The sequence below is a fragment of the Hemiscyllium ocellatum genome, unplaced genomic scaffold (assembly GCF_020745735.1).
Source record: "Hemiscyllium ocellatum isolate sHemOce1 unplaced genomic scaffold, sHemOce1.pat.X.cur. scaffold_885_pat_ctg1, whole genome shotgun sequence".
NCBI lineage: Eukaryota > Metazoa > Chordata > Chondrichthyes > Orectolobiformes > Hemiscylliidae > Hemiscyllium > Hemiscyllium ocellatum.
Genome location: NW_026869288.1, coordinates 1 through 21259, shown reverse-complemented (window position 1 = coordinate 21259; position 21259 = coordinate 1). Strand labels below are relative to the sequence as shown.

Below are 21259 nucleotides of genomic sequence, written 5' to 3'. Positions count from 1 at the left end.
ATATGAGTGTATGTGAGTGTGAGTGTGTGTGCATGAGTGTGTGAGTGTGTGTGAGTGAGTGTGTTTGTATGTGTGTGTGAGTTAGAGTGTGAGTGTGTGTGACTGAGTGTATGAGTGCAAATGTCTGTGTTTGTGAGTGTGTGTATGGGTGTGTATGAGTGTGAATGCGTGTGTGAGTGTGTGTGTGTGAGTGTGTGAGTGTGTGTGAATGTGAGTGTGTGTGAGTGTGTGTGAGTATGTCAGTGCGCGTGTGTGCCATTGTGTGTGTATGAGTGTGTGTGAGTGTGCGTGATTGTGATTGTGTGTGAGAGGGTGTGTGTGAGTGTGTGTGAGTGTGAGTGTGTGTGAGTGTGGGTGTGTATAAGTGTGAATGTGTGCCTGATTCTGTCTGTGAGTGTGTGTTAGTGTGTGTGTCTGTGTGTGAGTGTGCGTGTGTTTGTATGTGAATGTGTGCGAGTGTGAGTGTGTGTGTCTATGTGAGTGTGTATGTGAGTGTGTCTGAGTGTGAGTGTGGGTAAGTTTGTGAGTGTGAATGTGTGTGAGTGTGCATGAGTGTGTGTGTGTGTGTATGAGTGTGTGTGAGTGTGAGTGTGTATATGAGTGTATGTGAGCGTGAGTGCGTGTGTGAGTGAGTGTGTGAGTGCGAATGTCTGTGTGTGTGAGAGTGTGAGTGTGTGTATGTGAGTGGATTGTGTGTATGTGTGAATGTGTGCATGTGTGTGTGAGTGTGTATGAGTGTGTGAGTGTGTAAGAGTGTGTTTGAGTGTGTGTGTATGAGCATGTGTAAGTGTGAGTGAGTGTGTGAATGTGTGTTGTGAGTGTGTGTGAATGTGATTGTGTATATGAGCGCGTGCGCATGTGTGTGTGCATGTGTGTGTGTGTGTGTGAGTGTGTGTGTGTGAGTGTGCGTGAACGTGAGCGTGTATGTATGTGTGTGAGTTAGAGTGTGAGTGTGTGTGTGTGTGTGTGTATGAATTTGTGTGAGAATGTCAGTGCGAGTGTGTGCGAGTGTGTGTGTATGAGTGTGTGTGTGTGTGAGAGTGTGGGTGTGTATGAGTGTGAATGTGTGCCTGAGTGTGTCTGTAAGTGTCTGTTAGTGTGTGCGTCTGTGTGTGAGTGTGTGTGAGTGTCGTGTGTCTGAGTGTGTGTGCATGTGTGTGAGTGTGAGTGAGTGTGTGAGTGTGAGTGTGTATGATTGTGTGTGAGTGTAAGTGTGAATGTGTGTGAGTGTGAGTGAGTGTGAGTATGAGGGTGAGTGTGTGTGTGAGTGTGTGTGCATATGAGTGTGAGTGAGTGTGTGTGTGAGTGTGAGTGTGTGTGAATGTGAGTGAATGTATGAGTGTGTGTGAGTAGTCAGAGGTGAGTGTGTGCGAGTGTGTGTATGAGTATGTGTGAATGTGAGTGTGTGTGTGAGTGTGAATGTGTGTGAGTGTGGATGTGTATGAGTGTGAATGTGTGCCTGAGTGTGAGTGTGTGTGAGTATGAGTGAGTGTGAGTATGTGTATGAGTGTGTGTGAGTGTGAGTGTGTGTGTGAGTGCGTGTGAGTGTGTGTATGAGTGTCTGTGAGTGTGAATGTGTGAGGATGTGAGTGAGTCTGTCTCAATGTGGGTGTGAGTGTATGTGAGTGGGAATGTGTGTGTGTGTATGAGTAAGTGTGTGTATGAGTGAGTGTGTGTGAGTGTTTGTGAGTGTGTGTGTGTGAGTGTGAGTGTGTGAGTGTGAATGTGTATGAGTGTGAGTGTGTGTGAGTGTGTGTGCATATGAGTGTGAGTGATTGAGTGTGTGTGTGAGTGTGTGTGTGTATGATTGTGTGTGAGTGTGAGTCTGTGTGTGTGGGTATGAGTGTGTGTGAGTGGATTATGTGTATGTGTGTGAGTGAATGTGAGTGTGTGTATGAGTGTGTGAGTGTGAGTGTGTATATGAGTGTGAGTGCGTGTGTGCATGAGTGTGTGAGTGTGTGAGTGCGAATGTCTGTGTGTGTGAGTGTGTGTGTGTATGGGTGTGTATGAGTGTGAATGTGTGTGTGAGTGAATGTGAGTGTCTGTGAGTGTGCGTGAATATGTCAGTGCGAGCGTGTGCGAGTGTGTGTGTATGAGTGTGTGTGATTGTGATTGTGAGTGTGTGAGTGTGAATGTGTGTGAGTGTGAGTGTGTGTGAGTGTGTGTGGGTGTGTATGAGTGTGAATGTGTGCCTGAGTGTGTGTTAGTGTGTGTGTCATTGTGTGAGTGTGTGTATGAATGTGTGTGAGTGTGTGTGCGTGAGTGTGTGTAAGTGTGTGTATGAGTCTATGTGAGTGTATGTATGAGTGTGTGTGTGTGAGTGTGTATACGCATGTTTGAGCATGTGTGTATGTGTGAGTGTCTGAGTCTGTGTGAGTGTGTGTGTGTGTGAGTGTGAGCATGTGTATGCTTGTGTGAGTGTGAGTGTGTGTGTGAGTGTGTCAGAGTGTGAGTGAGTGTGAATGTGAATGTGAGTCTGAACGTGTGTGAGTGTGTATGAGTGTGTGTGAGAGTGTGGGTGCATAGGAGTGTGAGTGAGTGAGTGTGTGTGAGTGTATGTGTGTGTGAGTGTGTGTATGATTGTGTGCGAGTGTGAGTCTGTGTGTGTGTGTGTGTGAGTGTGAATGTGTGTGTCAGTGTGAGTGTGCCTGAGTGTGAGTGAGTGTGAATGTGTGTGTGAGTCTGAGTGTGTGTGAGAGTGAGTGTGTGCGAGTGTGGGTGAGTGTGAGTGTGTGAGTGTGAGTGTGTGTGAGCATGTGCGTATGAGGGTGAGTGAGTAAGTGTGTGTGTGAGTGTGAGTGAGAGTGTGTATATGAGTGTATGTGAGTGTGAGTGTGTATATGAGTGTTTGTGAGTGAGTGCGTGTGTGCATGAGTGTGTGTTTGTGAGTTAGAGTGTGAGTGTGTGTGTGAGTGTGTGTGTGAATTCCGGACAATGGGGGGGTGTGCCTGTGGTGAGAGACACACGGCCGGGGGGTGGGGGTGGGGGTGGGGGGGGCAGTGGGCGTGTCTCGCTGTTGGAACCTTTCGGGGGGGGTCCCAGGCACAGCCACGATGGGCCGAACAGCCTCCCGCGGTAGCTGGACCCACCAGCCCCTCACTGCCCCCACACCTCCCCGGAGAGTCTGAGATCCAGCTTACACAGCCCCACTGTACGGGCACAGACCCTTCGGCCCAACCAGTCCGTGCTGACCCTCATCCCAAACTAGCCCAGCCCCACCAGCTTGCTCCTGGCCCAGAACCCTCCGACCCCTTCATCTATCAACGGACTTATCCAAACGACAGTTAAATGTTGAAACAGTGCCCCCTCCCCTCCCTCTGGAAGGTAATTCCACACACGGACCACCCCCTGGGTAACAAACGTTGCCCCTTGAGTCCTATTTGTCAACCTCTCTCCTCTCCCTCGTCTTCGAATCCCCCCCGTCTCTGGGGAACAGACCTTTGCTGTTCACTTGATCTAACGCCTGGGGATTACATCAACTTCTGTCAGGTCGAAAACACTCCCCCTCCCCTGAGCCTTTGACGTTCGAGGGTGAAAAGCCCCCCCCCCCCCCCCCCAGCCTCACCCTGACCACTCAAACTTTCCAGAGAGGGACTGGAGGATCGGTTTCGGTTGCGCTTCCAGAGGTGTCCCTGAAACAAAAATACAAACCCGGGAGAGTTTCCCAGTTTTTTTTCCCTTTGGAGCTCCCCTGAGACAGGATCGTGGAGCTGGGTGGGGAGGAGTGAGGGAGGGGAATGCGATGTGACCACGCAGCGGAAATTCCCCTGAGCTCATCCAGGAGCTGAGTGATGCAACTGCGTTCACTTTCTCAGTTAAAACAAACCCATAGGCACCTCACAGTCTACCTCTGACTCGCTCTGTGCGTGTGTAGTGTGTGTGTCTCTCTCTCACAGACAGGCAGAAATCCACTTCTGAAATTCTTTTAAGGGATGGCTGTTTTACTGAGGATCTTGCTCCTTTGTTCTTTGGTCATCCACAATTTTGGTAAGTTTTTTAGGTAATACAGCAAGGTTTACTCAACTTCTGTCTGTCTGTCTGTCTCTCTCTCTCTCTGGGTTGGAACAGTAGTTGGATTTTTCATTTCTCTCATTATCGGGTTTATTCCTGCCATCTGCAATGCTGGACTTTTAAAAAACTTTCCTTAAATCTTTTCTTCTTATACTGCAGAATCTGCAGAGTGGGTATGTCATACCTGAGATAGCATTATAAGTGGGGACTTGTCAACTTTTTACTGTGTGATAAAATTAATTCAATTCGCTTCACTCCTGAGTTATCTTCAACTATAGATAGAGTCGATTAGAGACGCAGAGAGTGTGTGTGTGTGTGTGTGTGAGAGAGAGAGGGAGAGAACGGAGACAGAGAGAGTGGGGGAGATAGAGACAGATAGACAGAGAGAGAGAGAGACATACAGAGGGAGAGATAGCGACAGAGAGAGAGAGAATGGAGACAGAGAGCACGAGGGAGATAGAGACAGACAGAAGGGTCTGTTTCCATGCTGTACATCTCTATGACAAAGTGAGAGAGAGATATACAGAGAAAGACAGAGACAGAGAGAGAGAGAGAACGGAGACAGAGAGAGTGAGGGAGATAGAGACAGACAGACAGAGAGAGAGAGAGAGACATAAAGAGGGAAAGGTAGAGACAGAGAGAGAGAGAGAGAGCGAGATAGAGAGTGACAGAGACAGAGAGAGAGAGAAGGAGAGACAGAGAGAGAGGAAGAGAGAGAGAGATAGAGAGAGAGAGAGAGACAGAGAGAGACAGAGAGAGAAGGAGAGACAGAAAGAGAGGGAGGGAGGGAGAGATAGTGAGAGGGGGAGGGAGTGAGAGAGAGAGAGATAGAGACAGAGAGAGCGACGGAGAGACAGAGAGAGAGGGAGGGAGGGAGAGGTGGGGGAAATGGATAGGGATTTCAGAGATATTTGAGAGAGGTATGGAGCTGTCAGGGATTTTGGGGAGGGGGCTGATGGAGGGTATATACCTGGAGGAGGGGAGGTGTTCCCATGGGTTGGAAAGGTTGCAGGCTGCGTGAGTTCCCAGTATGAGTTACATTACACTAACAAACGGTGCTATTGTCTCTGTACAATTCCGGGAAATTGGTGACCTTTTAAAGCTCTCTTATTTCCCCTCACCCTCACCCTCCTCCAAACTCTCACTGTACCTCACTCTCAGAGGCTCTCCCCCCCCCTCCAACAGCCCTGCTCTCTCTCCTCCACAACTCCCTCCCCTCCCTCCCCACCCAATCCACTCTCCCTCACTCTCCATCTCCATCCCCACCCTCACTCTCCCTCCCAATCCACTCTTCCTTTCTCTCCATCTCCCTCCCCCCTCACTCTCCCTTCCCTCCCTTCCCTCCCTCCCCTCCAAACCCACTCTCTGTCTCCCTTCCCTCCCTCATTCTCCCTCACTCTCCCTCTCCCTCCCTCCCTCCCTCACTCTCCCTCTCCCTCCCCTCCCTCCCTCACTCTCCCTCTCCCTCCCTCTCCTCCCTCCCTCTCCCTCACTCTCCCCTCCCTCATTCTCCCTCACTCTCCCTCTCCCTCCCCTTCCTCCCTCATTCTCCCTCACTCTCCTTCTCCCTCCCCTCCCTCACTCTCCCTCTCCCGCCCTTCCCTCCCAATCCACTCTCCATCTCCCTCCCCTCGTGACCCACTCTCCCTCTCCTCGGCGCCCTCTCTCCCTCGTCCCCTCCCTGGCCCTCCTGTCTCTCCCCTACGTCCCCTCGAAACCCTCCTCTCGGTCATTCCCCACCTTCATGACTCCTTCCCACCTTGCTCTCCCCCCTCGCTGTCTCTACCCCCCCCAACTCCTCCCCTCACTTCAGCCCAGTCCCTGCGCCTCCCCTTCTCAAACCCCTCACCTCCCCCTAAACCCCTCTCCCCTTCAGTAACCCCTCTCCCTGTTGACCTCTGCCCTTTACTCCCCCACACCCTCACCCCCCCGAAACGCGAAGCCTCATCACCGAAGCAAATGGGACCTGTCAGCTCTGTAAGGTTTCCGCCCAGGAACTGGGGTGTGAGTCCCACCTCAGTCGAATAGCCCTTGGTTGGGTGCGTTACCGACAGCAGACTCTGAGCTATAACGTCACTCACGTGTACGGGTAATGCTCACAGGTCGATAGCAATCTGACGTTGGTAACCAAAATAGGACAGACCTCATTTCTGTTGGAAACAGTGTTTTATTCCTGAATCTCCCCCACCAACCCCCTTTCCAACTGGTCAAGACTGAAATGTGTTTCTGTGTGCCTTCCCTTCCACAGTGTCAGGGCGTAGGCTGACAGGGGACACAGGCATGAATTGTTGCAAACTTTTCCTCCCAGTGCCGTTAAAGAGAGACCAATACTCAAGATTGAGAGGTTATGAGATCTTGCCGAGTCATGGACGCTGCCCAGAGTATCTCCAGTAAGTACCGGGGTGTGGGGGGAAACAGGTCAGCCCCCCCGGTATAACACTGGGGTACAGTACTGGTGGGGACAGGTCAGTCACTGTATAACACTGGGGTACAGTACAGTACTGGTGGGGACAGGTCTGTCACTGTATAACACTGGGGTACAGTACTGGTGGGGACGGGTCTGTCACTGTGTAACACTGGGGTACAGTACTGGTGGGGACAGGTCAGTCACTGTATAACACTGGGTTACAGTACAGTACTGGTGGGGACAGGTCTGTCACTGTATAATACTGGGGTACAGTGCTGGTGGGGACAGGTCTGTCACTGTGTAACACTGGGGTACAGTACTGGTGGGGGACAGGTCTGTCACTGTATAATACTGGGGTACAGTGCTGGTGGGGACAGGTCTGTCACTGTATAACACTGGGGTACAGTACTGGTGGGGACAGCTCTGTCACTGTATAACACTGGGGTACAGTACTGGTGGGGGCAGGTCTGTCACTGTATAACACTCGGGCACTACACAGAATCCTTTCTCCTTATCATGGCGTGCCCTAACATTTGGGAAGTGATATCCCCCCCTCCTGGTGTATCCATCGGCCTGTGAATGGGAGTGAACCCCTCAGTCTAATTGTCTCCCATGTGAGGCACGCCCACTCGTGTCTGTGGCCTGGGGATGTGCTGTAATGTTCCTGCCTCTGATCTCTCCTGACAGGTTTACCACGTGGGGCAATCATACGTTCTGCATCGCAATGAGCAAAGGGCAGGAAATGAGGGCGTTTCTCGATTCGCAAGGTTGGCTCATCATTGCTTCACTGTGCTGTCTCTCTCTCCATCCTCCCCAACACGGCCCAGGACAATCCCAGACTGGGCTGTGGGCCTGTGAAGTGTTTTGTAAACATTTTGTCCAGCTCCACACAGAGGGTGGTGCATGTATGGAATGAGCTGCCAGAGGAAGTGGTGGAGGCTGGTACAATTACAACATTTTAGAGGCATTTGGATGGGTATATGAACAGGAAGGGTTTGGAGGGATATGGGCCGGGTGCTGGCAGGTGGGACTAGATTGGGTTGGGATGTGTGGTCGGCATGGACGGGTTGGGCCGAAGGGTCTGTTTCCGTGCTGGACATCTCTAAGACTATGGAGGTCCCAGCCATTTCTCGCCCTCCGCCACCCAACGGAACTGAGATAGCTTCTCGATTTCCTCCCCCGTTAGAACAGCCAATGTTATCACTAAAAATCAAATCAAATCCAAGAACCATGGAGGCTGCACAGACTGTGGGGGGGATGGGGGGGAACAGCTGAGACACGTTAGGCAAAACCACAGCGTGTTTTTCGTTTTGTCGATGAGAATATTCTGTGTCGTTTATGTGAAAGGGAACAGTGTATAATAGCAGGGAAGTCAGCGCTGGTCAGGCTCACTGCTGGAGTGCCCTGGGCAGGACTGGGACCCCTCTGCCCAAGGGTGATGGCCTGGGTATCTCAGGCAGCTCAGAGATAGGGTTAGGGTAAGGGTTAGGGTTAGGGTTAGGGTTAGGGATTAGGGTTAGGGTTAGGATTAGGGTTAGGATTAGGGTTAGGGTTAGGGTTAGGGGTGAGGTTGGGGGGGTAGGGGTGAGGTTGGGGGGGTGGGGGTGAGGTGGGGGTGGGGGGTGTGGTTGGGGGGGTGGGGGTGTGTGGGGTGAGGTTGGGGGGGTGGTGAGGGTGAGGTTGGGGGTGGGGGTGAGGTTGGGGGGGTGGTGAGGGTGAGGTTGGGGGGTGGGGGTGAGGTTGGGGGGGGTGGTGAGGGTGATGTTGGGGGGGGTGAGGTTGGGGGGGTGAGGTGACTGACTCCCTGAGCAGACAGATCTACAAAGCGATAACGTCCTGGTCTCGTTAATCAGAAAAACCGCAGCAGAGAGGTACCGCTGAGTGAGCAGGATGTGGCTGTGACAGCACTGAACGGTTTCCTCTCTCTCTCTCTCTCCCTCTGTGTCTCTCTCTCTCTCCCTCTCTCTCTCTATCTCCCACTCCCTCTCCCTCTCTCTCTCTCTCACTCTCTCGCTCCCTCCCTCTCTCTCTCTCTCCTCCTCTCTCTCTCTCCCTTTCTCTCACTCTCACTCTCTCTCCCTCCCTCTCTCTCACTCTCTCCCCCCTCTCTCTCTCCCCCTCTCTCTCTCTCTCTCCCACCTCCTCCCCATCTGTTTCAGTGAGAGTCCTTGGCTCCCCTCCTCTCTAACCTCCCCCCACCCCCCACCCCAGCTGTGGTGCACCCCGTCTTCAGGCACGGCCAGCGGAATTTCGGGCGGACTGTCGGATCCCAACCCCCGCCCTCCATTCCCCTGCCTTTCCCCCTCCCCCCACCTCCCCTCAGCTGAGACTCAACCCCCTTCCATTTGTCAACTGTCCCCAGTCAACCCGTCTGGAGTCACGTGTAGGCCCAACGGGGAAAGGACAGATTTGGATTGAGAGGAGGAGGCTGTTCGGCCCCTTTCCCTCTTGCTGTGCTGTTCCGGCAGCATCCTGGGCCGCCATGAAATCTCTCCAGTCCACTTCCTTGCCCCTTTCACCCTTGGTTTTCCAAAATGGGTGCCCGATGACGATCGAGTCACGGTCATCGTACAGCCCTTCATTCCAGATTTTATTTTTATTGAGGTCAAAACTCCACCCCCTCCTCTGCCGTAGGGGGGTCCGAACCTGCCTCCCCTGGATATTACCCAGGGGTCTGCTTCATGAACGGTCAAGGGGCAATCCCAATAGGTTCACCAACTGCCCGCAGAGCCCTCTGGGAAGGTTTGAGGTGGCCAGGCATTCCATCACCATCTGATTCCAAATTGAGGTGAACTAAGGTGCGCATTTATATAGCGCTTTTCCCATCCAGTTGACGTGCTTTCCAGCCAATGATGTCCGATTGGGGAATAGGGTCACTGTTAGTGTTGGGGAGAGGGACTGGCCATTCTCCACAAGCCAGAGGGAGGTAAGGACCCCTTGCAAGAGATAAGGGCCAATTACCAGCAAATGGGATGAGATGAATGAAGGATATCCAGGCCGGCACAAATAGGTTGGGCCAAAGGGCCACTCTTGGTACTGTACAGCTCGATCCAACTGTAGGAAATGGCTGGCCTTTGCAATCCACCCTAACCTGCACATCCCTGGGCACTATGGGACAATTTAGCACGGCCAATCCACCCTAACCCGCACATCCCTGGGCACTATGGGACAATTTAGCACGGCCAATCCACCCTAACCCTGCACATCCCTGCGCACTATGGGACATTTTAGCACGGCCAATCCACCCTAACCTGCACATCCCTGGGCACTATGGGACAATTTAGCACGGCCAATCCACCCTAACCTGCACATTCCTGGGCACTATGGGACAATTTAGCATGGCCAATCCACCCTAACCTGCACATTCCTGGGCACTATGGGACAGTTTAGCACGGCCAATCCACCCTAACCCGCACATCCCTGGGCGCTATGGGACAGTTTAGCACGGCCAATCCACCCTAACCTGCACATCCCTGGGCACTATGGGACAGTTTAGCACAGCCAATCCACCCTAACCTGCACATCCCTGGGCACTATGGGACAGTTTAGCACGGCCAATCCACCCTAACCTGCACATCCCTGGGCACTATGGGACAATTTAGCACGGCCAATCCACCCTAACCTGCACATCCCTGGGCACTATGGGACAATTTAGCATGGCCAATCCACACTAACCTGCACATCCCTGGGCACTATGGGACAATTTAGCACGGCCAATCCACACTAACCTGCACATCCCTGGGCACTATGGGACAATTTAGCACGGCCAATCCACCCTAACCTGCACATCCCTGGGCACTATGGGACAATGTAGCACGGCCAATCCACCCTAACCCTGCACATCCCTGGGCACTATGGGACATTTTAGCACGGCCAATCCACCCTAACCCTGCACATCCCTGGGCACTATGGGACATTTTAGCACGGCCAACCCACCCTAACCTGCACATCCCTGGGCACTATGGGACAATTTAGCACGGCCAATCCGCCCTAACCTGCACATCCCTGGGCAGTATGGGACAATTTAGCACGGCCAATCCACCTTTGGATTGTGGGAGGAACCTGGAGCACCCGGAGGAAATCCACGCAGACACGGGGAGAATGTGCAAACTCCACACAGACAGAACCTGGGTCCCTGGCGCTGGGAGGCAGCAGTGCTATCCACTGAGCCACAGTGGCACCCAAGGTTGGAGAGTTTAGACCTTTCCCAGGATTCACGTTTCCAAGTGAAGCTAACTCTGTCCCAGGCTCACAGGCCACTGGGTCTCAGGGCAGCAGCAGGTCTGTTCTCTGTTTGGTTTGGGTTGATTTGGTGAAATGTCAACCTTTTGAAAGGTCCAGTTGAGTACTCCTGAAGGAAAGCCATGTGATTTGCTAACCCTCTGTTGTTTTTTTCCCATTTCAGCTCCCTCCAAGAAGGAATTTCAAAAAGGATGGAACGAGGGGACAGGAATCTGGGAGGGAACGTCAAAGACCACACTCCCTCCTGCTGTTACACCTCGTTCCCAAGATCCTCCGACTGCTGGGATGTCCCCTCCAGATCCGCAATCTCCACTCACCTCAACTCCCTCGGTGTCTCCGTCTCCCCAAGCCAGTGGTAGCCCAGGGCGTGAGGGCAGGACAATGCCAACCTCCTCCGTTACTGCCCAGACTGGGTCACATGGCCAAGAGCTTACCCGGGTCCACCCAGGGATGTCCAGTTCAGACCAGCTCCAGGAGGTGACCACAGGAACTCAGGATAAAGCCACGGACGGGGCAGACATTCACCTGGGCAAGGGGATGGGCACCACGCCAGGGAGGATCATCGCCATGGCAACGTCCCCATCAAATGGACAGGGCAGGGAGGAGATCCGGAGTGGAGGGGTCACCCACAGTGACGGTAAGACCCAGAACTTCCTGTGTCCATCAGAGAAACTATCAGCTTCTGTGCTTAGTGCTGTGTGTATTATCGAGAATAGCAGTCCCTGTGTGCATTATAGAGAATAACAGACCCTGTGTGCATTATAGAGAATAGTAGTCCCTGTGTGTATTATAGAGAATACCAGTCGCTGTGTGTATTATAGAGAATAGCAGACCCTGTGTGTATTATAGAGAATAACAGACCCTATGTGTATTATAGAGAATACCAGTCCCTGTGTGCATTATAGAGAATAACAGACCCTGTGTGTGTTATAGAGAATAACAGTCCCTGTGTGTGTTATAGAGAATACCAGTCCCTGTGTGTATTATAGAGAATAACAGACCCTGTGTGTGTTATAGAGAATAACAGTCCCTGTGTGTGTTATAGAGAATACCAGTCCCTGTGTGCATTATAGAGAATAACAGACCCTGTGTGTGTTATAGAGAATAACAGTCCCTGTGTGTATTATAGAGAATACCAGTCCCTGTGTGCATTATAGAGAATAACAGACCCTGTGTGTGTTATAGAGAATAACAGACCCTGTGTGTATTATAGAGAATAGCAGACCCTGTGTGTATTATAGAGAATAACAGACCCTGTGTGTGTTATAGAGAATAACAGTCCCTGTGTGTGTTATAGAGAATACCAGTCCCTGTGTGTATTATAGAGAATAACAGTCCCTGTGTGTGTTATAGAGAATAGTCCCTGTGTGTATTATAGAGAATAGCAGTTCCTGTGTGTATTATAGAGAATAACAGACCCTGTGTGTATTATAGAGAATAGTAGTCCCTGTGTGTATTATAGAGAATACCAGTCGCTGTGTGTATTATAGAGAATAGCAGACCCTGTGTGTATTATAGAGAATAACAGACCCTGTGTGTATTATAGAGAATAGTAGTCCCTGTGTGTATTATAGAGAATACCAGTCCCTGTGTGTATTATAGAGAATAGCAGACCCTGTGTGTATTATAGAGAATAGCAGACCCTGTGTGTATTATAGAGAATAACAGACCCTGTGTGTGTTATAGAGAATAACAGTCCCTGTGTGTGTTATAGAGAATACCAGTCCCTGTGTGTATTATAGAGAATAACAGTCCCTGTGTGTGTTATAGAGAATAGTCCCTGTGTGTATTATAGAGAATAGCAGTTCCTGTGTGTATTATAGAGAATAACAGACCCTGTGTGTATTATAGAGAATAGTAGTCCCTGTGTGTATTATAGAGAATACCAGTCCCTGTGTGTATTATAGAGAATAGCAGACCCTGTGTGTATTATAGAGAATAGCAGACCCTGTGTGTATTATAGAGAATAGCAGACCCTGTGTGTATTATAGAGAATAACAGACCCTGTGTGTATTATAGAGAATAACAGTCCCTGTGTGTATTATAGAGAATAACAGACCCTGTCTGTATTATAGAGAATAGCAGTCCCTGTGTGTATTATAGAGAATAACAGTCCCTGTGTGTGTTATAGAGAATAACAGTCCCTGTGTGTATTATAGAGAATAGCAGTTCCTGTGTGTATTATAGAGAATAACAGACCCTGTGTGTATTATAGAGAATAGCAGTCCCTGTGTGTATTATAGAGAATAACAGTCCCTGTGTGTGTTATAGAGAATAACAGTCCCTGTATGTATTATAGAGAATAGCAGTCCCTGTGTGTATTATAGAGAATAACAGTCCCTGTGTGTATTATAGAGAATAACAGACCCTGTCTGTATTATAGAGAATAACAGTCCCTTTGTGTATTATAGAGAATAACAGACCCTGCATGTATTATAGAGAATAGCAGTCCCTGTGTGTATTATAGAGAATAACAGTCCCTGTGTGTATTATAGAGAATAACAGACCCTGTCTGTATTATAGAGAATAACAGTCCCTTTGTGTATTATAGAGAATAACAGACACTGCGTGTATTATAGAGAATAGCAGTCCCTGTGTGTATTATAGAGAATAGCAGTCTCTGTGTGTATTATAGAGAATAACAGTCCCTGTGTGTATTATAGAGAATAGCAGTCCCTGTGTGTATTATAGAGAATAACAGACCCTATGTGTATTATAGAAAATAGCAGTCCCCGTGTGTATTATAGAGAATAGCAGTCCCTGTGTGTGTATTATAGAGAATAACAGTCCCTGTGTGTATTATAGAGAATAGCAGTCCCTATGTGTATTATAGAGAATAGCAGTCCCTGTGTGTATTATAGAGAATAACAGACCCTGTGTGTATTATAGAGAATAACAGTGGCTGTGTGTATTATAGAGAATAGCAGTCCCTGTGTGTATTGTAGAGAATACCAGTCCCTGTGTGTATTATAGAGAATAACAGACCCTGTGTGTATTGTAGAGAATAGCATGTCCCTGTGTGTATTATAGTGAATAACAGACCCAGTGTGTATTATAGAGAATACCAGTCCCTGTGTGTATTATAGAGAATAACAGACCCTGTGTGTATTATAGAGAATAGCAGTCCATGTGTGTATTAAAGAGAATAGCAGTCCCTGTGTGTATTATAGAGAATACCAGTCCCTGTGTGTATTATAGAGAATAACAGACCCTGTGTGTATTATAGAGAATAGCAGTCCCTGTGTGTATTAAAGAGAATAGCAGACCCTGTGTGTATTATAGAGAATAGCAGTGCCTGTGTGTATTATAGAGAATAACAGTGCCTGTGTGTATTATAGAGAATAACAGTGCCTGTGTGTATTATAGAGAATAACAGTGCCTGTGTGTATTATAGAGAATAACAGACCCTGTGTGTATTATAGAGAATACCAGTCCCTGTGTGTATTATAGAGAATAACAGTGCCTGTGTGTATTATAGAGAATAGCAGTCCCTGTGTGTATTATAGAGAATACCAGTCCCTGTGTGTATTATAGAGAATAACAGACCCTGTGTGTATTATAGAGAATACCAGTCCCTGTGTGTATTATAGAGAATAACAGTGCCTGTGTGTATTATAGAGAATAGCAGTCCCTGTGTGTATTATAGAGAATACCAGTCCCTGTGTGTATTATAGTGAATAACAGACCCAGTGTGTATTATAGAGAATACCAGTCCCTGTGTGTATTATAGAGAATAACAGACCCTGTGTGTATTATAGAGAATAGCAGTCCCTGTGTGTATTAAAGAGAATAGCAGTCCCTGTGTGTATTATAGAGAATACCAGTCCCTGTGTGTATTATAGAGAATAACAGACCCTGTGTGTATTATAGAGAATAGCAGTCCCTGTGTGTATTAAAGAGAATAGCAGACCCTGTGTGTATTATAGAGAATAGCAGTCCCTGTGTGTATTATAGAGAATAACAGTGCCTGTGTGTATTATAGAGAATAACAGACCCTGTGTGTATTATAGAGAATAACAGTGCCTGTGTGTATTATAGAGAATAACAGACCCTGTGTGTATTATAGAGAATACCAGTCCCTGTGTGTATTATAGAGAATAACAGACCCTGTGTGTATTATAGAGATTAGCAGATCCTGTGACTCTGTTTGGCTCTTGCTGTCAAACAAAAATTGATCCCCAAGGAATTGACTACATTAAATCTCAGGCTAGAAAAGACGCCGATTATAACAGTTGTTTCCTCAGGAAGGAAGGAAGTTCTCAATCTTTGGGATAAATTAAGCAACATTCGTGCTGACTTCAAATAAATCTCCCTCAGCCTCCCCGAATCCCCTGACATTGGGCAGCGTTGTGGGTCAGTGCTGGGTAAATTCCCGGGTTCTCCTCACTGAGTCAGCCTTAATTTATCAAACTACCCCCTACCCACTACAATCACCATGTGGTTATCACAATCTCAACATTCCTAGAGTCGAAGACCATCAGCCCAGGTGAAGTCCTGCCAATGAGAAGTGGGAACAGACAGTGCTGGGGAAGCTCAGCAAGGTCTGTGCAGAGAGAGAGAGAGACAGAGACAGAGAGAGAGAGAGAGACAGAGAGAGAGAGAGAGAGAGACAGAGAGAGAGGGAGAGAGAGACAGAGAGAGAGAGAGAAGAGAGACAGAGAGTCGGAGAGAGAGAGAGGCAGAGACATAGTGAGAGTGACCGATAGAGAAAGACAGAGAGAGGGAGAGAGAGAGAGAGGAAGGAGAGAGAGAGAGAGAGAGAGAGACAGAGAGAGAGAGACAGAGAGAGAGAGGCAGAGACAGAGAGAGACAGAGAGTCAGAGAGAGAGAAAGGCATAGACGTAGCGAGAGTGACAAATAGAGAGAGAGAGAGGAGAGAGACAGAGAGAGAGAGGAAGGAGAGAGAGAGAGAGAGACAGAGACAGACAGAGACAGAGAGGGAGAGAGAGAGAGATACAGAGAGAGAGAGACAGAGAGAGAGATAGAGACAGAGCTGACTATCTGCCCTGACTCTGCATCAGTCCTGTCTTTTTGCCCAGGACTCCGTCTGTCAGCATTATCATATCCACAGTGCCGTCCCTTTAAGAACTTAAGATGCAAAAACCTCATGTCCTGCATGTTTTCCCACGGGCACCAGCTCTCTGCAGTGTTATACCTGAGGCACAGTCTGTGTCTGTAAATCACCCTGTGTTGTATGTACTCACCTAGCTGTCTATAAACCGACAAGAGACCTCCAGACTCCTGCTTTGTCTCCTTTCAAACTAAAACTGGTCAGCACACTGAGGGCTGGAGTTCAGAGGTCGTGTTGAGGCTGTACAGGACATTGGTTCGGCCAATTGTGTTCAACTGTGGTCTCCGTGCTGCAGAAAGGGTTCAGAAAAGATTGACAAGGATGTTGTCTGGCTGCATCTAACGAGATAAAACAAATGGCCTCTATTCAACTGAAAGTCTGTAATTGTCTATTTGCAATGAAACTAATAGAAGTTACAGAGTCATAGAGATGTACAGCATGGAAACAGACCCTTCGGCCCAACCCGTCCATGCCAACCAGATATCCCAACCCAATTTAGTCCCACCTGCCAGCACCCGGCCCATATCCCTCCAAACCCTTCCTATTCATATACCCATCCAAATGCCTCTTAAATGTTGTAATTGTACCAGCCTCTACCACTTCCTCTGGCAGCTCATTCCATACACATACCACCCTCTGGGTGAAAAAGTTGCCCCTTAGGTCTCTTTGCCCCTCTCACCCTAAACCTATGCCCCTCTAGTTCTGGACTCCCCCACCCCAGGGAAAAGACTTTGTCTATTTACCCTATCCATGCCCCTCATGATTTTATAAACCTCTATAGTAGGCGGCACGGTGGCACAGTGGTTAGCACTGCTGCCTCACAGCGCCTGTAGACCCGGGTTCAATTCCCGACTCAGGCGACTGACTGTGTGGAGTTTGCACGTTCTCCCCGTGTCTGCGTGGGTTTCCTCCGGGTGCTCCGGTTTCCTCCCACAGTCCAAAGATGTGCGGGTCAGGTGAATTGGCCATGCTAAATTGCCCGTAGTGTTAGGTAAGGGGTAAATGTAGGGGTATGGGTGGGTTGCGCTTCGGCGGGTCGGTGTGGACTTGTTGGGCCGAAGGGCCTGTTTCCACACTGTAAGTCTAATCTAATCTAATCTATAAGGTCACCCCTCAGCCTCCGATGCTCCAGGGAAAACAGCCCCAGCCTGTTCAGCCTCTCCCTGTAGCTCAGATCCTCCAACCCTGGCAACATCCTTGTAAATCTTTTCTGAACCCTTTCAAGTTTCACAACATCTTTCCGATAGGAAGGAGACCAGAATTGCACGCAATATTCCAACAGTGGCCTAACCAATGTCCTGTACAGCCGCAACATGATCTCCCAACTCCTGTACTCAATACTCTGACCAATAAAGGAAAGCATCCCAAACGCTGCCTTCACCATCCTGAAGACTTAAAACCTTTCCCAGGATTCACGTTTCCAAGTGAAGCTAACTCTGTCCCAGGCTCACAGGCCACCGGGTCTCAGGGCAGCAGCAGGTCTGTTCTCTGTTTGGGTTGGGTTGATTTGGTGAACTGTCAACCTTTTGAAAGGTCCAGTTGAGTACTCCTGAAGGAAAGCCATGTGATTTGCTAACCCTCTGTTGTTTTTTCCCATTTCAGCTCCCTCCAAGGAGGAATTTCAAAAAGGATGGAACGAGGGGACAGGAATCTGGGAGGGAACGTCAAAGACCACACTCCCTCCTGCTGTTACACCTCGTTCCCAAGATCCTCCGACTGCTGGGATGTCCCCTCCAGATCCGCAATCTCCACTCACCTCAACTCCCTCGGTGTCTCCGTCTCCCCAAGCCAGTGGTAGCCCAGGGCGTGAGGGCAGGACAATGCCAACCTCCTCCGTTACTGCCCAGACTGGGTCACATGGCCAAGAGCTTACCCGGGTCCACCCAGGGATGTCCAGTTCAGACCAGCTCCAGGAGGTGACCACAGGAACTCAGGATAAAGCCACGGACGGGGCAGACATTCACCTGGGCAAGGGGATGGGCACCACGCCAGGGAGGATCATCACCATGGCAACGTCCCCATCAAATGGACAGGGCAGGGAGGAGATCCGGAGTGGAGGGGTCACCCACAGTGACGGTAAGACCCAGAACTTCCTGTGTCCATCAGAGAAACTATCAGCTTCTGTGCTTAGTGCTGTGTGTACTATAGAGAATAGCAGTCCCTGTGTGTTATATAGAGAATAGCAGTCCCTGTGTGTATTATAGAGAATAGCAGTCCCTGTGTGTTTTATAGAGAATAACAGTCCCTGTGTGTTTTATAGAGAATAACACATCCTGTGTGTATTATAGAGAATAACAGACCCTGTGTGTATTATAGAGAACAGTAGTCCCTGTGTGTTATATAGAGAATAGCAATCCCTGTGTGTATTATAGAGAATAGCAGTCCCTGTGTGTTTTATAGAGAATAACAGACCCTGTGTGTATTATAGAGAGTAACAGACCCTGTGTGTTTTATAGAGAATAACACATCCTGTGTGTATTATAGAGAATAACAGTCCCTGTGTGTTTTATAGAGAATAGCAGTCCCTGTGTGTATTATAGAGAATAACAGTCCCTGTGTGTTTTATAGAGAATAACACATCCTGTGTGTATTATAGAGAATAACAGACCCTGTGTGTATTATAGAGATTAGCAGTCCCTGTGTGTATTATAGAGAATAACAGACCCTGTGTGTATTATAGAGAGTAACAGACCCTGTGTGTATTATAGAGAATAGCAGTCCCCGTGTTTATTATAGAGAATAGCAGTCCCTGTGTGTATTATAGAGAATAACAGTCCCTGTGTGTATTATAGAGAATAACAGTGCCTGTGTGTATTATAGAGAATAGCAGTCCCTGTGTGTATTATAGAGAATAACAGTGCCTGTGTGTATTATAGAGAACAGTAGTCCCTGTGTGTTATATAGAGAATAGCAGTCCCTGTGTGTATTATAGAGAATAGCAGTCCCTGTGTGTTTTATAGAGAATAACAGTCCCTGTGTGTTTTATAGAGAATAACACATCCTGTGTGTATTATAGAGAATAACAGACCCTGTGTGTATTATAGAGAACAGTAGTCCCTGTGTGTTATATAGAGAATAGCAATCCCTGTGTGTATTATAGAGAATAGCAGTCCCTGTGTGTTTTATAGAGAATAACAGACCCTGTGTGTATTATAGAGAGTAACAGACCCTGTGTGTTTTATAGAGAATAACACATCCTGTGTGTATTATAGAGAATAACAGTCCCTGTGTGTTTTATAGAGAATAACACATCCTGTGTGTATTATAGAGAATAACAGACCCTGTGTGTATTATAGAGATTAGCAGTCCCTGTGTGTATTATAGAGAATAACAGACCCTGTGTGTATTATAGAGAGTAACAGACCCTGTGTGTATTATAGAGAATAGCAGTCCCCGTGTTTATTATAGAGAATAGCAGTCCCTGTGTGTATTATAGAGAATAACAGTCCCTGTGTGTATTATAGAGAATAGCAGTCCCCGTGTGCATTATAGAGAATAGCAGTCCCTGTGTGTATTATAGAGAATAGCAGTCCCTGTGTGTATTATAGAGAATAGCAGTCCCCGTGTGTATTATAGAGAATAGCAGTCCCTGTGTGTATTATAGAGAATAACAGTGCCTGTGTGTATTATAGAGAACAGTAGTCCCTGTGTGTTATATAGAGAATAGCAGTCCCTGTGTGTATTATAGAGAATAGCAGTCCCCGTGTGTATTATAGAGAATAGCAGTCCCTGTGTGTATTATAGAGAATAACAGACCCTGTGTGTATTATAGAGAATAGCAGTCCCCGTGTGTATTATAGAGAATAGCAGTCCCCGTGTGTATTATAGAGAATAACAGTGCCTGTGTGTATTATAGAGAATAACAGACCCTGTGTGTATTATAGAGAATAGCAGTCCCCGTGTGTATTATAGAGAATAGCAGTCCCTGTGTGTATTATAGAGAATAACAGTCCCTGTGTATACTGTACAGAATGTCACTCCTTGGGTGTATTGTGCAGAATATCAGTCCCTGTGTACATTGTGCGGAATTTTCCTCCCTGTGTGTATTGTGGAGGGTGTTATCCTCAGTGTGAAATCCCGAGCTGATGCTCTGTCCCTCGGTATAGCATCTCGATTTGGTCCTGTTGTGAGTGGGTGTTGTTTTTTGTACAGGTACCACCTTACCCGGAGCCGGTGCCGGGGACAGTCACTTCCGAATTTCGGAAGACCGGAACAGACCCTCGCAGGAGGGCCCGGCAGGTCAAAGGTCACACATTGGCTTGATGCTGGTCTGCCTGTTCAGCGTGGCAGCTGTAGCCCTGCTCATGTGGGCACTGTTGGTGCGGGGATCCGGTGGGAAGGTGTATCGAGTGGGAGACTATTACTGTCTGCACCCCAGCAAAGGTAAGGAAGGTCAGCACTACCCCCTCAGGGGGGCATCTAGGTGTCCGCTACCACTGGGCTAGTTCAGAAAACAAAGGGCTGGAGTTGAGGGCCCATTCCCACCGGGAGGAGGGGCGGGGTTTGGGAATGTTAAATTAATCTCCAACAACGACATCAATATCCCGGACGGATCCCACAAAGGGATGTGCCGTCCTCCCTACCCGTTGTGAGCCTACACGTGACTCCTGTCCCGTTCCTGATGGGGGTACGCTCTCACCTCAGATTACCAAACCTCAGCTACCACCCCCACCAAATGCAATCCCTCTCCTATGCGTCCCCCCCGCTGCCTCACCCAGTTACACTCCCTGCTACGTTCCTTTTTTCCCATTTCCCCGAGGGCAGGGGAAGGGGGAATCAGCCCCATCCGATTGTGATCGGAGAGACAGAGCCATCCAATCCTGTCGAGGCACTCCCCACCCCCCCCCCCCCCACAAACCCCACCCCGTCGGGGTTCCCGAAAACCGCAGCCGAGCGAAGTCATGTTGCTGGAATTTTCCCGCCTTGCCCTTATCAGGACCCAATGCAAGAGTGTCAAAACCTCCAAATGCTTCACTCAGCGGGAGAGAAGGGTTCTGATTGATCATTGGTGCCCTGCCCACTTTGGCCAACCTGTCGACCAATCAGCACCTTTCTCTCCTGCAGCACAGGATCTCGTGAGATTTGGTACGCGGATCTTCGAAAGCACGGTTCTCTTTTTTTTTGTGCGCTGCCTAGCAACAGCCTCTGATGATAGGCACCCGGGGGAGTGGGAAGTTGTGGGAGTGAGTAAGCTACTGCCTTTTAACTCCAACCTTTCCCTCCTGACATTCCACCTAGAATCTGCCACCTTGGTACACTACAGCCGGGACTTTGACGCTTCCTGTGGTGTGGTGTGAGCTGGGAGGAGGCGAAGTGGGGGTACAGCGGAATTCTCCGATGTCGAAGACCCTGCTTGTATTTCCACCCACCTCCAACCGAGTCTCCGTCTCCTCTGGCAACAGTGAGGTGGAGAGGGAGTGCGTCGGTGAAACGCACTGTGCGCCTGGACCTCCCTTTTTTTTGCGCTGCCAGCTGAGGGCGGCTTTTACAGACCAACTGACCGAATTGCCCGAGCGGCGGGCGCTTTC

At 49.0% G+C, this 21259-nt stretch overlaps 1 protein-coding gene across 1 annotated transcript; it reads left to right on the top strand.

The window, feature by feature from the left end:
* Positions 1-3840: 3840 nt before the first annotated feature.
* On the top strand, positions 3841-21253 carry LOC132814641 (mucin-1-like). The gene is made up of 7 exons (XM_060823550.1): positions 3841-3987; positions 6260-6401; positions 7106-7185; positions 10824-11297; positions 17334-17807; positions 19884-20114; positions 20970-21253. Exons 1-7 carry the CDS (start codon positions 3933-3935, stop codon positions 21026-21028), a joined length of 1515 nt encoding a protein of 504 aa, XP_060679533.1. The 5' UTR covers positions 3841-3932; the 3' UTR covers positions 21029-21253.
* The last annotated feature ends 6 nt before the right edge of the window (positions 21254-21259 follow it).

Bases quoted from the DNA above. Each gene is read 5' to 3' on its own strand.
- LOC132814641 (XM_060823550.1), top strand. From the start codon at position 3,933: ATGGCTGTTTTACTGAGGATCTTGCTCCTTTGTTCTTTGGTCATCCAC. The intron at 7,186-10,823 runs GTTGGCTCATCA...TTCCCATTTCAG, and splicing joins GGCGTTTCTCGATTCGCAAG to CTCCCTCCAAGAAGGAATTT. The intron at 17,808-19,883 runs GTAAGACCCAGA...TTTTTTGTACAG, and splicing joins AGGGGTCACCCACAGTGACG to GTACCACCTTACCCGGAGCC.